We start from the raw sequence: 14,642 nt of genomic DNA, 5'->3' as shown, positions 1-14,642 counted from the left end.
ACCAACCTACCAACCATAATCATCTGAACTCTAGGACGATTTGGAGAACCTATGTATACGGCAAAAGGTCGTGAAACATCCACATAGGCACATGGAATCTGTTTGGACATATTTCGATACTACAGACATTGTCCCAATCTTGGTCTTGGATGATCTGGTAGAACACATCATACCACCTCCAGGTCAATTTGTAGAACCTAGACCATTTGATATACATGGCAATAGGTCGCTCATGATCCAAATAGACACTTTGATGCTATTTGGGCATAATTAGATTTTACAGACATTGTTCTACACATTTAGTTTTACCAACCGAGCTCGGCTGTGCAAATCTCGGCAAAAATAAGTATCACTGAGATCTCAGCAAAAAATACATTTGATTGCTGAGTCTCGGATAATGGTTAGCTGAATCTCAGTAAAACTTTTTTTGCCGAGATTTGCACAGCCAAGCTCGGTAGAAAAAACCTAGTGTGTAGTCATGGTTGATCTAGTAGAAAACATCATCTGAACTTCCGGACGGTTTGGAGAACCTACAACAGCTGGTATTCTTGGCAATAGATTATGCATGATCCACACATACGCTATGAATCTGTTTGGATATATTTCTACAGAAATTGCCCCAGTCTTGGTTGATCTTGTAGAGCAGATCATCTGATCTCCAAGATATGTTGAAGATCCTAAAACATCAGTTTACATGGCAATAGGTCGTGTATGATCCACATAGATACATTGAAACTATTTTCGATACTACGGCCATTGTGCCAGTCTTAGATGATGTAGTAGAACACATCATCTGAACTCTAGGACGATGTGGAAAACCTAGAACATCAGATATGCTTGGAAAAAGCTTGTGCATGATCCACACAGATTCTTTGAATCGGTTTGGATATATTTCGATACTGACATTTTCCCTGTTTTAGTTGATCTAGTAGAACGCATCATCTGAACATCAGGGTGATTTGGAGAACCTAGAACAGCTGGTATAATTAGCAATAGGCTGTGCATGATTAACAAATACACTATTAATCTGTTTGGATATATTTTGATACTACAGAAATTGTCCCGGTCTTGGTTGATTTAGTAAAATACATCATCTGAACTCCAGGATAATTTGAAGAACCTAGAATCTGTTTGGACATATTTCGAACAAGAAATGCATAATCATGTGATTTAAAAAAACATCATCAAATAATCTGAAAATTCCAGAGATGACCACTTTTACAACGGCACCCGGTATATTCCTCCGGAGGCCTATCTGCTCAGAAATACCTCAGAGAAAATTTCTAAATTTTCCTGAAATTCTTTCAACTGACCCGTTCTTATTTAGAAACTTGCCCTTACAGATTGTAAAACTTCCAAAAAGTCTGGACTTTCCAAAAATTCTCGGAATATCTCTAAGCTTCCCTGAATATCGCAAAATCTACCTTCCTTGTGCATTTTGGAACATCATTAAAGTTTTTACAACGTTCTTAAACTTATCAGGGATGTCTGTTATTTTCTTGTCTTCATATAAGTTCTCAGAATTTCCCTGGCGTTCTTAGAACTTTTGAAGTTTTGAACAACTGCAGTTTTCCTGAAGCTAATCGAACCGCCTTTTAGTTCTTGAAGCTTCCTATAAGAGCACTAAACGTTTCCAAAAGTTCTGGGAGCTTTCCTTTTGTTCTCGCAGTCTGTTCAAGAAAATACCCAGAAATTTACGGAATTGATTCTTCGGAACTTCAATAAAGTTCCTTTAATATTCGTGAAGTTGATATAACTGCCCTGAAGTTCCCTTATCTTTCCTGCGGTTTTTTCAAACTCAATGGAACTGCCCTGAAGGTTTCAATTTTGCACAGAAGTTCCTAGACATTTTCCGGAAATCTACGGGTTGATGGAACTTACCCTTTAAGGCCATTTAATTTTCCCCTTGAATCTCTTCTGACAACCTTCTTTGAGCAGTAAATAGAACTACCAGAAAGTTCACAAATTGTTTTGACGTTCTTGAAACTTCCCTGTTTCTCAAAAGTGCTCCGAAGTTCTCTGGTCATTCCTTAAGATATTTAATCAAACCTGAAGCATTCTGAGCTTCCATGAAGTCCTTGAGACTTCTGTAAAATTCCGGAAAATTTCTTGAAGTTCTTCAATTTTCATTGCGATTTTTCTTGTTGGACTTTCCTGAAGTTCTGGGAATATTCGTAAATTTTCGATTTTTTTTTTCTTAAGTTTTCGGATTTTGGTTTCACAGATAATTTTCACATGCTAGGGTCAGTTTCGATATTTTCCACAAAATTTGGGGATGCTTTTTCAAACATTTGTGTTAATCTTAGTAATTTAATACTTTATTTGACAGGTGAAAATTTTTACTTACACTAAGATAAAATAAAAATAACTATTTATGTTTTGTTAAAATTGACTAATATCTATGGAAACAACATAGATGACATCATTTTAAGAAAGTTTTTCGAAGACGACAATTTTCTATTTCTAGATGAAATTATAGGGTGAAAATGGATAGTAATCATTTAAAAACCCGTTTTTACCAAAACTTTTTTGTTTTAATTTTCCTATTTTTTCAATATTCTACACAGTTATAAGTGTTTCAAAAATGCACGTCATGATTAACGTTCGTTTTATTTTTTTTTCTAACTCTATTTTTAAGAGGATGTACCTTGCAGCTTAGCAGGTATTAGCAGCTAATCTCAACGTTAATTTGTTCAACATCTTATACCCTACTGTTACATATACAATTCATAGGGGGATCCAAGAAGATGCCTAATAAATTTTCTAATTACTTATTTACTTATCCTTACATCCTTCAGGATTGCCCCTGCATCACAATGTTATGCCAATTCACTCGGTCCGTGGTTGCTTGTCTCCAATTTTTTGACCGTCCCACACTTCCAAGATCCTGCTCCACTTAGTCTAACCACCTTGCTCGCTGTGCTCCTCTTCGTCTTGTACCGGCCTGATTCGAGGCAAACACCATTTCTGCGGGATAGTTGTCCGGCATTCTTAAAACGTGTCCCGCCCATCGTACCCGTCCAGCTTTCGCAACTTTCTGGATACAGGGTTCGCCATACAGTTGCGCCAGCTCGTGGTTCATTCTTCGCTTTAATACACTGTTCTCACATACCCCACCAAAGTTGGTAATAAGCGCTCGTCGTTCGAAAACCCCCAATGCTTGCAGGTCCTCCTCGAGCATCATCCACGTCTCGTGCCCGTAGAGAACTACTGGTCTTATGAGCGTCTTGTGCATGGTACATTTAGTACGGAGGTGAAGTTTACCCGACCTCAGAGTCTTAGTAGTAAGCACGACTTCCGGCAATAATACGCCGACGAATTTCTCTGCTGCAGTTGTTATCCGACGTCACCAATGATCCGAGGTACACAAATTCATCCACCACCATCCACCATTGTCAAGCTTCTGCCTATGCGAGCCCTCTCCCGCTCGGTTCCTACTTTGTCGTCGACGTATTCACCTTTAATCCAACCTTCTCTGCTTCACGTTTCAGTCAGGTGTACTGCTTCGCCACGGCCTGAAACGTTCTTCCGACAATGTCCACGTCGTTAGCAAAGCAGATGAACTGGCTGGACTTATTGAAGATCGTGCCCTGCAATGTTGAACAGGAGGCAGGAAAGACCATCACGTTGTCGAAGTCCTTTGCGAGTTTCAAACGAGTCCGATAACGCACCCGATATCTTCACGCAGCACTGTACACCATCCATCGTAGCCCTGATCAGTCTGGTCAGCTTCCCGGGAAAGCCGTTATCGTCCATAATCTTCTATAGCTCTTCACGATCAATAGTATCATAAGCGGCCCTAAAATTGATGAATAGGTGGTGCGTAGGGACTTGATATTCACGACACTTTTGATCCGTTGTCGATCGCCTGTCCACAAAACCGGCTTGATAAGTTCCCACAAATCTGCTTGCTAGCGGCGATAAACGGCGGAAGATGAACTGGGAAAGCACTTTGTAGACCGCGTTAAGAATAGTGATGGCTCGATAGTAGCTGGCATTGCTCCTCCGCCTCTGCGCTGTTCAGATGTTCCTCGTAGTGCTGCTTCCACCTTTCAATCACCTCACGTTCGTCCGTTAAATACCCTCTTCCTTATCCCGACACATTTCGGCTCGCGGCACAAAGCCTTGGTGGGATGCGTTGAGTTTCTTGTAGAACTTGCATGTTTCTTGAGAACGATACAGCTGCTCCATTTCTTCGCACTCCAGCTCTTTCAGGCAAGGTTGCAAATACTCATTTCAGCTAAAATAATGTTTTTCGGAATAATAAAACCAAAAGATGGTATGATGGCGTGTTTTACTTGTAACTGACAAGAAGAGGTTACAAAGTATGTGTTTGAAACATAAAACCTGTAAATTTTGCTTTCTATGAGTCACAATCAGCGATTTTCTGATCGCTGAGTGAGTGAGTGAGTGAGTGAGTGAGTGAGTGAGTTTGTGAAAAATCGCTGATTATGACTCTCATAAAGTGAAATAACCAGGTTTAATATGTCAAACACATTCTTTGCAATCTCTTCTTGTATCCTACAAATTCAAAATATGATCATGGCATCTAATTATTGCATAATTTAGAAGAAAAACATTGTTTTAGCTGAAATGAGTATTTGCAACCTTGCTTTCAGGCGGTGCTTCTTATCCCGGAAAAGATGGGTTTACTGTCTTCGCTTCTGTTTATTTCGCTTCACATTATGACGGGTTCCTTGCTGCAGCATCGCCGTCCGCGATGCGTTCTTCTCGTCCAAAACCGTCTGACACTCTTCGTCGAACCAATCGTTCCGTCGATTCCACTCCACGAACCCATCGGTGCCTTCAGCAGCGCTGTTAATGGCGTTGCTCCAGCAGTCCTCAAGAGGCGGCGAAATCGATGAGTCTAAGGCCGTTGGCGTTCGTTAGCTGGTGAGCGCTGAACTTTCCTATAACCGGTCTGAATTCTTCCTCCTAGCCGACCTGAGCGTTAAGATCTCCGATGACGATTTTGACGTCATGGCTTGGGCAGCTGTAGTATTCCCGTTCCAGCTGCGCGTAAAAAACGTCCTTATCGTCATCGCTTCTGCATTTCACCCATCACGATGAAAGCTGTACCCAGCTCATGTGTATTGCCGCAGCTCTGGTAGATGGTATAACCACCCCTAAACGTATGTACCGACGATCCCTTCCAGCAAACCTCCTGCAGCGCTACGATGTTGAACTTGCGGACCCTCAATAAATCGGAAAGAATGCGGGTACTTCCCAAGAAATTCAGAGACTTGCAGTTCCATGTTACGAGTTTCCAATCGTTAGTCCGTTTCCGTTGCTTGGGTCTATGCCGATTGTTCCGGTCCGTATCTACATTGCTTGCTTCCAGTACTTTTGTTGTTTTATGGCTGGCTTGTAGGGCCTGCACCAACCCCCATTGTCTAGAGTTCCACGCTGGCAACAGGACGTTGATCAGCCGCTCCTAACATGGAGAACAGACGCCGTTTTGAGCCGCACCTCCATGGTGAACAGACGCTCGAAGGCTGCACTCTCCGGAGAGAGGAGTCCCACCCCCTTCCCTGTCAGCATACGACCAAGGTCCCACCGGGGTTGGTTACCCGATCTTCCAAATGATTACTCGTACCCCAGCCGGCCACGCAGAGTGGTAGGGATAGGAGTTACTGGACAAGAGGCTAAGGACCGCTAGTGGGGTCTATTTTATACCTGCAGATACGCGAAGTATCAATGGTACGCATTTTCCAGCCGTTTACCAGCCTATTTTCTAATAAAGTTCCTCAATGTTGCTATTTTCATGACCATTTTTCGAGGCATTTAGATAAGGGTGGATTCCCCACTGCTGATGATGCACTGCACTAATTCAGGTCCCCAAAAACTGTGCGAAATTTGAACGAATTTGGTTATATTCTTGTATGGGAAAATGTAAGGGAAACGGAACGATCCTATTCATTTGCCACTTGGATCCCCCAATGAATTGTATATGCAACAACAGGGTATAAGTTGTTGAACGAATCTACGTTGACTTTAGCTGCTAGAGTGGTAAAAATTATAAATACTTATGTAAATCCTTCAAACAAAGAGATAGTGATTTCCTTCATTCAGCAAAAATGTGCATTTTTTAAACACTTACTACTTTAATACCGTTTGTACTCCGTTATCACCCTATAACTTTGTCCACTTGAGAGATAGATAATTGTTGGGTTTGACAAAGTTTCCTAAAATGACTTAATCTACTATTTTCTATAGATGTTCATCAATTTTAATAAGACATCAAAAAGTTATTTTTTATCCGATTGTATATCAACCTTAATCAAAAAAATTTACCACTCAAATAGAGTACCGTAATCCGGGGTATCTTTGTATGGCGAGTAACTAGGATAGTAAAATATAATGATTAAAGAAAACCCTGTGCGCTTTTTTCGAATTAGAAACATTGATTCCATATTGTAGCTTAGGGCATTTCCGTTGACATCGTTTGTAGTTTTTATATAGTATATGTTACATCTATTACAAACATATTAAAACGCAATTTCGTGTTTTTCGATTCTTTGAAAAAAAAACACTCAAACCATCACTAATGAAATGTGTTTCCTATATAGCCATAACAATTTCAATGTTGTATTCTTTTTTTTTTTTCCGTGTCGTGGACATTTACCACTGCGACCAGTGTTTTGATCTATTGTGGTGTATCCTCTTTTTACTATTTGCCGTGTGTTTTGATGATCAACCACTATGTAGAGTGATCTTCATTATTGATCATCGGCATTATCCCAATATGGAATTGCACTTCGAATGAAGTTTACAACTTTATTGGGTATACTGGTCCAAATTTCTTCAGGTACGGTGAGTCCTTTATCAAGAAATCTGCATCGTTTATTAAATAAAGCAGTGCAATCACACAATAAATGTTCAGAGCTTTCGCTCTCCAAATAACAAAAGCGACATCTATCGTCGCTAAGCTTTCCAATTTTTTTAAAATGATGTTTACTAGGACAATGTCCTGTTATTAATCCAGTGTAGGTGCTTAAATCTTTTTTGGAAAGATTGAGTAACCTTTGCGTACTCAAAACGTTGGGCTTAATGAATTGTTTAGATTGCCGGGCTGTTGAGGTATTATTCCAATTGGATTGTACCTTGCTTTTTTCCCAGTTCTTTAATTCCATTTTCAGATTAGAAGGCGATAGACCAATAAATGGTTCGGGACCAATAAATTTCTGGGATGAGCCAAGCTTTGCTAATTGATCAGCTTTTTCATTTCCTTCAATGCCGCAATGACCAGGAATCCAATATAGATTTACCTTGTTACGACAGGACAATTTCTGAAGTTGATTATAGCATTCCCACACTAACTTTGAAGTGTAGATCATTGATTTAAGGGCATTCAATGCTGCTTGACTGTCCGAAAAAATGCATATGTTTGCATTCCTATAATTTCTTTTTAAACATATTTCTACACATTCTAGAATCGCAAATATTTCTGCTTGGAATACTGTTGGCCATTTACCCATTGCTACAGAACAGTTAATTCCGGGACCTGTTATTCCTGCCCCTACCCTGTTATCCTGTTTTGAGCCATCCGTGTAGAATGTTATAGACCCAGGACGAATCAACGGCCCTCCAGTCTCCCAATCATTGCGTGTTGTATTAAACACATTAAATAGATGGTTGAATTCATGAGTTTTTGCCATAAAATCTTCATTCTTTAAAATTAGTGGACTTAATTGAATCTCTTTCAAGATGCTCATATGATTTTTAAGATCTCCTTCAAAGAGCTCTTTTTTTCGTCTGAGTCTGAGAGCATTCTTCATTGCATCCAGTTGAATGAATTGATGTAAAGGAAGAAGATTAAGCAAAGCTTCTAAGGCTTTAGATGGAGTACTGCGCATTGCTCCAGTTATGGAGGTAGTGGCCAACCTCTGCAGTTTTTCAAGTCTTTGTTGAGCTGTTTTTTGCACTGTTTTTGGCCACCAAACTAGTGATGCATAAATTATTCTTGGTTTTACTATAGCCGAATAAATCCAATGTAACATTTTAGGTTTGAGTCCCCATTTCTTACCAAACGTCCTTTTACTAATCCAAAGAGCATTGGTTGCTTTTTTATTACTTGTTCTAAATGTACATTCCAATAGAGCTTGCTATCTAAAGTTACTCCTAAATATTTTACTTCCGAAGAATATTTTAATTCTGTTCCTTCCAAAGAAAGTTTTGAAAATAAGACTTTTCGTCTTTTTGTAAAGGGTACAATCGTTGTTTTTGAAGGATTTATTTTCAATCCTTCATTCTTGCACCACAGTGTAGCTACATGTAATGCCGTCTGCATTCTGCTTGATATGATTTCATCAAATTTTCCGCGGACTATTATCACTATATCATCCGCAAACCCAATAATTTCAAACCCTAGCGATTCAAGACTAATAAGAAGCTCGTCTACTACTAGCGACCATAGAAGAGGAGAGAGGACGCCTCCTTGAGGACAGCCTTTAGCAGCTGTTACCTTTATGGTTGACTCTCCAAGATTTGATGTTATTTCACGATTCGATAACATTTCTACTATCCAATATATTACGCTTTCATTAAACCCACGTCTTTTCATGGCAGTTTCCATTGATTTAAAAGATGCATTATCAAATGCTCCTTCAATATCAAGAAAGGCAGCCATTAATACCTCTTTTGCTTCGAAGGATTTTTCGATTTTTGAGACAAGAGTGTGTAATGCTGTAATTGTTGATTTGCCTGGTTGATAAGCAAATTGAGCTTTACTCATTGGTATTTTTGGAAGAATTTCAGATTTGATATGTTCATCTATTATCTTCTCCATTAATTTAAGGAAAATTGACGACAAACTGATAGGTCTGAATGATTTGGGAGAAGACTTGTCTTTTTTATTAGCCTTTGGTATAAATACTACTCGAACTTGTCGCCACGTTGTAGGAATGTATCTAAGCAAAAAGCTTGCTTTAAGTAAACTTACTAAGGCCGGAATCAATACTGTTTTACACTTTTGAATTAAAATTGGATAAATTCCATCCAAACCTGGAGATTTGAATGGTTCAAAAGAGTCTATAGCCCATGCAACTTTAGAATTAGTAAACATTACACTAGCTAGATTTTTTGCCTCTTCATTGGACTGTCTTGATCCATTTACTGAGTCATGACCTCTAGCGAAATTTACAACAGATATAGTGGAAGTAGTAGGCAAATACCCTGGGAAGTGAGATTGCATCATTACTTCCAATGTTTCTTTAGTAGTTAAGGTAAAAGAACCGTCCTCTTTTTTAAGGGCTCCTAAGCCGTTTGCATGATCCTTAGAAAGGACTTTTTGAAGTCTTGCGGTAACAGGAGTACTTTCAATGTTTTCACACATATGTCTCCAATGTTTACGTTTGGATCTTCTAATTTCTTTGTTATAGTCAGTCAAAGCCTCTTTATAGGTAGACCAATTTCCTATTATTTTAGCTCGGTTAAATTTGTTTAATTTGTGTTACTAGGCATTCAGATGCCTTTTTCAACTTATCATTGGTGCTTATATCCATAGAAACATCCCATTGTACGGAGAGATTGGAGTTGTACAGCTCCCAATTTGTTTTCCTAGGATTACGATAGGTTTCCTTGATTATATCACTTGCTTTATATTCAAATAGAATTTGTCTATGATCAGATAATGAAATTTCATCTGATACATGCCAGTTTATTACCCGATCTGAGAGAGCAGAGCTACATAGCGTTAAATCCAAAACTTCCTCTCTTATTGCATTAATAAATGTTGGAGAATTACCCCTATTACATATATCGATATTTTGTTGTGTAAAGAATTCAAAAAGAGACTCACCCCTTTTGTTGATTCCAGTACTGCCCCAAATGGTATGATGAGCATTTGCATCACATCCGATGATAAAGGCCTTGTTCTGGCCTTTGCAGTATGAAACGAATGCTGCAATTTCTGGAGGAGGTACGTCATCAACGTCACCAGGAAAATACGCCGATGCAACGTAAAGCGTTGTTTTCCCCCGCGTAGTTGGTACCTCTATAGTAACTGCAACAATGTCTCTGTTGATGAATCCTGTAATTGGGGTCATTTTTATATTATTATTTATAAGTATAGCAGCTCTTGGTAAGAGTTGTGTATCGTCATAAATTAGCTTACACGATTGTGAAGGCATTCCAAAAATCCTGCTTTTGTGTGTCCATGGCTCCTGGAGGAAAGCAACATCCAGTTTGCTTTGAACAAATGTTTTGCTGAATATAGCTGAAGCTCCCTTTGCGTGGTGAAGGTTTTCTTGTATGAATTTTATGCTTTGTTTCGTCATCGGTTTAATTAGTGTTTCTTTTTATTGGGCATTTTCTGCTCAATTTACATGGTATTGTGATTACCCGTCAGTTTGTATTGTTTTGTGTGGACTTGTATCTCTCGATATTTTTGTCCAGTATTTTCCGATGCATTTTGTGTACTTTGGAGGGCTAGTTTTTTTTCCATTTCCTTCGCTTCTTTCTGAAGTGGACTTATCTGAGCGACAGCAATCCATCTCAACATCATTAGAAGCTTCGCTAGTCTGTCTGGTCTCCCGGATTTTAATTTTGCTAGCTTCTTTATTGCATTGATCAGTATTGCCATCACCCTTATCCACAATTTCAGAATTCTCGTGGATCTCAGGAATTTTAGACTGTTCTTTATCTCCCTCGATTATTCCATCACTATTTCGGATTTCTTCATCTTCTGCCTTTGTTGGAATTTTTTTCCTTATAAAAGCACTACCAAACTTGTAGTCAACAGTAAAATTGCATTCTTCTAGGGTTTTCATGGATACAGCATCAACAGTGAATACGAGTTCAGTGTGATGCTGTTTGACGATATACCGTTTGAGGATTCGCCAGGCATCAACCATTAACCCCTCATTCTGGCTTTCCACCAAAGCAAGAATATCTTCAGTGCTATCCTCTGCACTTCGCGGGAAAAAGCCCAATAAAATTTCAGGTCGAGGTATGTGTTTCTCGTCGACTGCAACGAGACAGGCATTTTCCCATGGTCTGATACTGGGAACTTCAGCCTTTAACCAGTCAGCCGTTTCCTGGTTCTTGCAGATGAGAATCATATACCCCGGTCTGAACAAACAGTTTGTATTCTTATTGCTCATGATGTTTTCTGACTATATACTCATGCAAAGTTTCATATTCAAGAACTAAATTGATTGAGTTTCCCCCCTTTTCTTTCTAAATTCATCGAGCATTATCAAAGTAACCCCAAATCAAAAAACTGATGTTCGGTCACAAAAGTAAACAAATAGTGCAAATGCTTTAATTTCCGTTAAACATATTACTAAAGAATTAACTTGATTTAAAAAAAATTGAAAAACATGCATTGTAAAGCAAACAATTTAGAATATACTTTGAAAAATTATCAAAAAATTAAGAAACGTTCTAAAAGATATCAAAATGCTCCACTCAATAGTTTCCATACCTCACATTTTTTTAATTCGTCCCACTGTGCGCCGCCGAGGCAAAAATGGTTTCTACGCCGCCACCGCCGATGAAAAGACCGGCGCACAGGTCTAAATCGAGCAACCTGGGTGAGTGAATTTTCTGTGAATTCTGTAGCTTAAGTGGTGTGCTGTGTTGCATACTTTTTGGCGTTTTTCTGCAGTATTAAAACCTGATCAGGTGGCGAACGCCGTAACATTGAGAAGGCGAATGATAGCCGGCGCCGGTGGTGTAGTGGTATGCGTAACTTCTTTCTCACCCCAATGGGTCTGGGTTCAATCCCAGCCGAGGTCTGAGGCATAAAAATCTCTGGTCACGTCTTCCTTCGGAAGGGAAGTAAAGCCGTTGGTCCCGGCGCATGATGTGTGTTTGGGTGCGATATCCCTACGCAGGTGTGGAAGCTGCCTTCCTTGTACATTCGATTGCCATTAATGGAGAGCAATTGATGTCCGTCGGTGATTGGCACTAGATTGCGGAACAGAGACCGACGTTAAATAAAAGGAAAAAGAAGGCGAATGTTGAAACAACCTGCGAAAAACGTTCATCCTGGATTTGTGACACCAGCGAACGTATTGCCAATTCAGAGAAAAAATAGTTGTCAAATTCAACGCTATCTTTTCTCTGGATTGGCCGGATGTATTCACGCCTTGAGCTCATATAATGAGCTTTTCGTAAAACTTCTGAATTGTAGCATATTTTGTTGACATGGTACAAATAGAGACATGTTTGACTCAATTTTGGATTCAAGTTATAAGCCCAAAGTAAAAGCAACACCAATGGATGTAACCCACAAAGATTAAAAAGAACAACGGGGTTTCACCCCATGCTAATCCTTTTGACTCGTTTTCTAACTTTGTCATTGATTCGAATCAGATTCTCGCAAACCAGCTCTACAACAAAATATCTAACCTATTTTCCCTACTATAAGTGAAAATCAGCACACTTGTCTCCAGCTAACAACACGTTCACTTTTATCCAGTTTTCCCATTTCTGAGACAAGTTTTCGAATGTTGTCCTAGGTCTAGGCCACAGGAAAGCTCACGCTCATTCATACTGCGTACTTCTTGATGCCATATTGGTAAACACGATTTTACAACCGGTTCAACCTGCATGATCCAGCCCGATCGATCATGTATGTGGACGATTGATCGATGAAAGCTCACTAGCGATCCCCGAAAAATATACTACCCGCAAGTTCTCAGTTGATCACCACCCAGTTCCATCCCAAGATCTAGATGGAACCAAGTGGAAACTGAAACCTCCAATCGACGAAAAGCTTGGAATCGGTTCAAAGCCCGGGAAAGCTCCACAATTTTTGCGATGGTTGGTGGTATGGTAGCAAGTGAGCAGGAAAAACCTGATGGCTTCCTCTCCCAAGCGGCACCAGGTACGCGCTCGGGAGAAAGGTCAGCACGAAATGGGCTGTAACGGAGGGAAAGAAGATGCGACGCGAGGCCTTCACCGTATCGTGCGCGGAGAAAAGCGATGGTCTTGGGACGATCCTCCGCTGGTCAGTGCCGTTCAATCGCAATTCGAACCTGGTGCAGTGCGGAACGCATTCTTCGACCTCGACAAATTGGCCCCCGGTCCATCGTCGTGAAAACGTGTGCGCGCTTATCTCCTAAATTCGAACGAGTGAATATCGGCGTGTGTCCAAGTCTTTTCTCCCGCCCATTAGGAGGAGACTTTTCGAAGAGAGATCGCGACGCTTTTCTTCTTTGCGTTTCGATTTGATTGACTTGCTGTGTTGTATAGAGTGAGGGGATGCATTTAATTGGCCGAATTTCGACAATTGGTGGTTCTCATAAATGATTAATGGTGTTTAACAAGCCTTCGTCGCCGTCGCTTGCCAAAGTGTTGTGGGCTGTTTTGTCTGAACGAAACAATATCCAAGCCAGCTATCGAAGTCGATTTGGATGTTTGACAGTGTGAAATCTGACGGTTGACCGTCGAAAGCTAATTGATTCCCAATGCGTGCAATACTCCGCGGTGACAGAAATAGTGTTGTGATTATTTGAAGCCAAGTAACATTGGGAAATTCGCGCAAATATTGGCGATTTAGGGGAAAAAGCTTAAATTGTGACATCTTGACATCTTCGTTGTGCAGTGACACTTTTTGAGGGGGAGATTCGAGTCCGAAGCGATAAATTGTTGGTGATCAAAAGTCCCACAGCGCCCCATGTGCAATACTCAGTGTGCCTCCGATGCTCATTCTCCGCACGAGTCGGTTCAATGTGGCAAACCGTTAGTGATTTCTTTGTGTTCATAATCCACCAGCTATGCCTTTACGATAACAGCAGTCCCCGGACTGACAAAAGCAATAACACCAGTGGCAGTGGTTTTACTAATAACTATAACAGCACCGGGGAGCATTTCTGTGCGAACCTAACCTCCAATGATCCCGTTATTAACCCGATTAACACCAAACATCAGCATCACCTCCGGTGTGGTGACCCCTCAGTTCCTGGTCCTGGTCCCGGCCCCGGTCCCGGCGCAAAGCACCTTTTCCGCAAGGGCTCGCTCGCTAACGACGATGTCTATTCCTATTCTAGATCGATCATCAGCCAACGGATCGATGATCGTAGCTCGTTGAACCTCGGAATAGGGCCCGGGGGCCGCCGCCGATCGTCATCGATCCATGGCGCGGGATCGATCAGCGGCATCAGCCGGATCGGCGGGGCCAGCACCATCATCAACGACCGGGACAATCTGGACATCAGTGGAGTGGCAAACAATCTGCGAGATTTGCACAATGCGGGTGGTGGGAGTGGAGGCAGTGGCGGTAGCCATGCCAGCCGTCGAGGCAGCAATGGCAACTGCGTCCAGGCGCAGATCGAGCGAATGTTCAACGACGTGGCCAAGGAACACGGTGGCCCCGGGAAGGACTCGGCCGCGGCAGCAACAGCAGCAGCAGCATCACTGACCAATGGGCAAACGTTTTCGGTGCGATGCCTCGGCTCGCTGCCACTGAAGGATAAGGTCACCAGCTTGGTGGGCCTGCAGGAGCCGCTGTGGCAGCTGTACCTGAGTGGTGCTGGACATGGGGTGAGTAATGGATTTTTTTTTATATTGTTTTTATTTTAATTGATCGATTCAAAACTATGACTGTGATGACAATGTTTATATTGCAAGAAGGATAGTACAAGAGGTTCATGGAAACTGCCGTTTGATTTTGGCAACAAGCCCAAAAATTTAGT

The 14,642-nt window shown here is 41.0% G+C and overlaps 1 protein-coding gene across 2 annotated transcripts in view; it reads left to right on the top strand.

Annotated features, from left to right (window-relative positions):
• LOC135705187 (uncharacterized) overlaps positions 1-14,642 on the top strand; it is a 351,007-nt gene that overhangs the window by 34,470 nt on the left and 301,895 nt on the right. For both annotated transcript variants that reach the window (XM_065226783.1, XM_065226782.1), the window contains exon 2: positions 13,998-14,490. In XM_065226783.1, the coding sequence (XP_065082855.1) occupies positions 13,998-14,490 (493 nt within the window). The remainder of the gene's footprint in view (positions 1-13,997; positions 14,491-14,642) is intronic.

This window comes from Ochlerotatus camptorhynchus, unplaced genomic scaffold, assembly GCF_037179485.1.
Source record: "Ochlerotatus camptorhynchus isolate MF236.1 unplaced genomic scaffold, CSIRO-AGI_Acam_v1.1 ptg000261l, whole genome shotgun sequence".
NCBI lineage: Eukaryota > Metazoa > Arthropoda > Insecta > Diptera > Culicidae > Ochlerotatus > Ochlerotatus camptorhynchus.
Note: the sequence above shows the minus strand (reverse complement) of the source record. Positions and strands in the feature narration are given on the sequence as shown.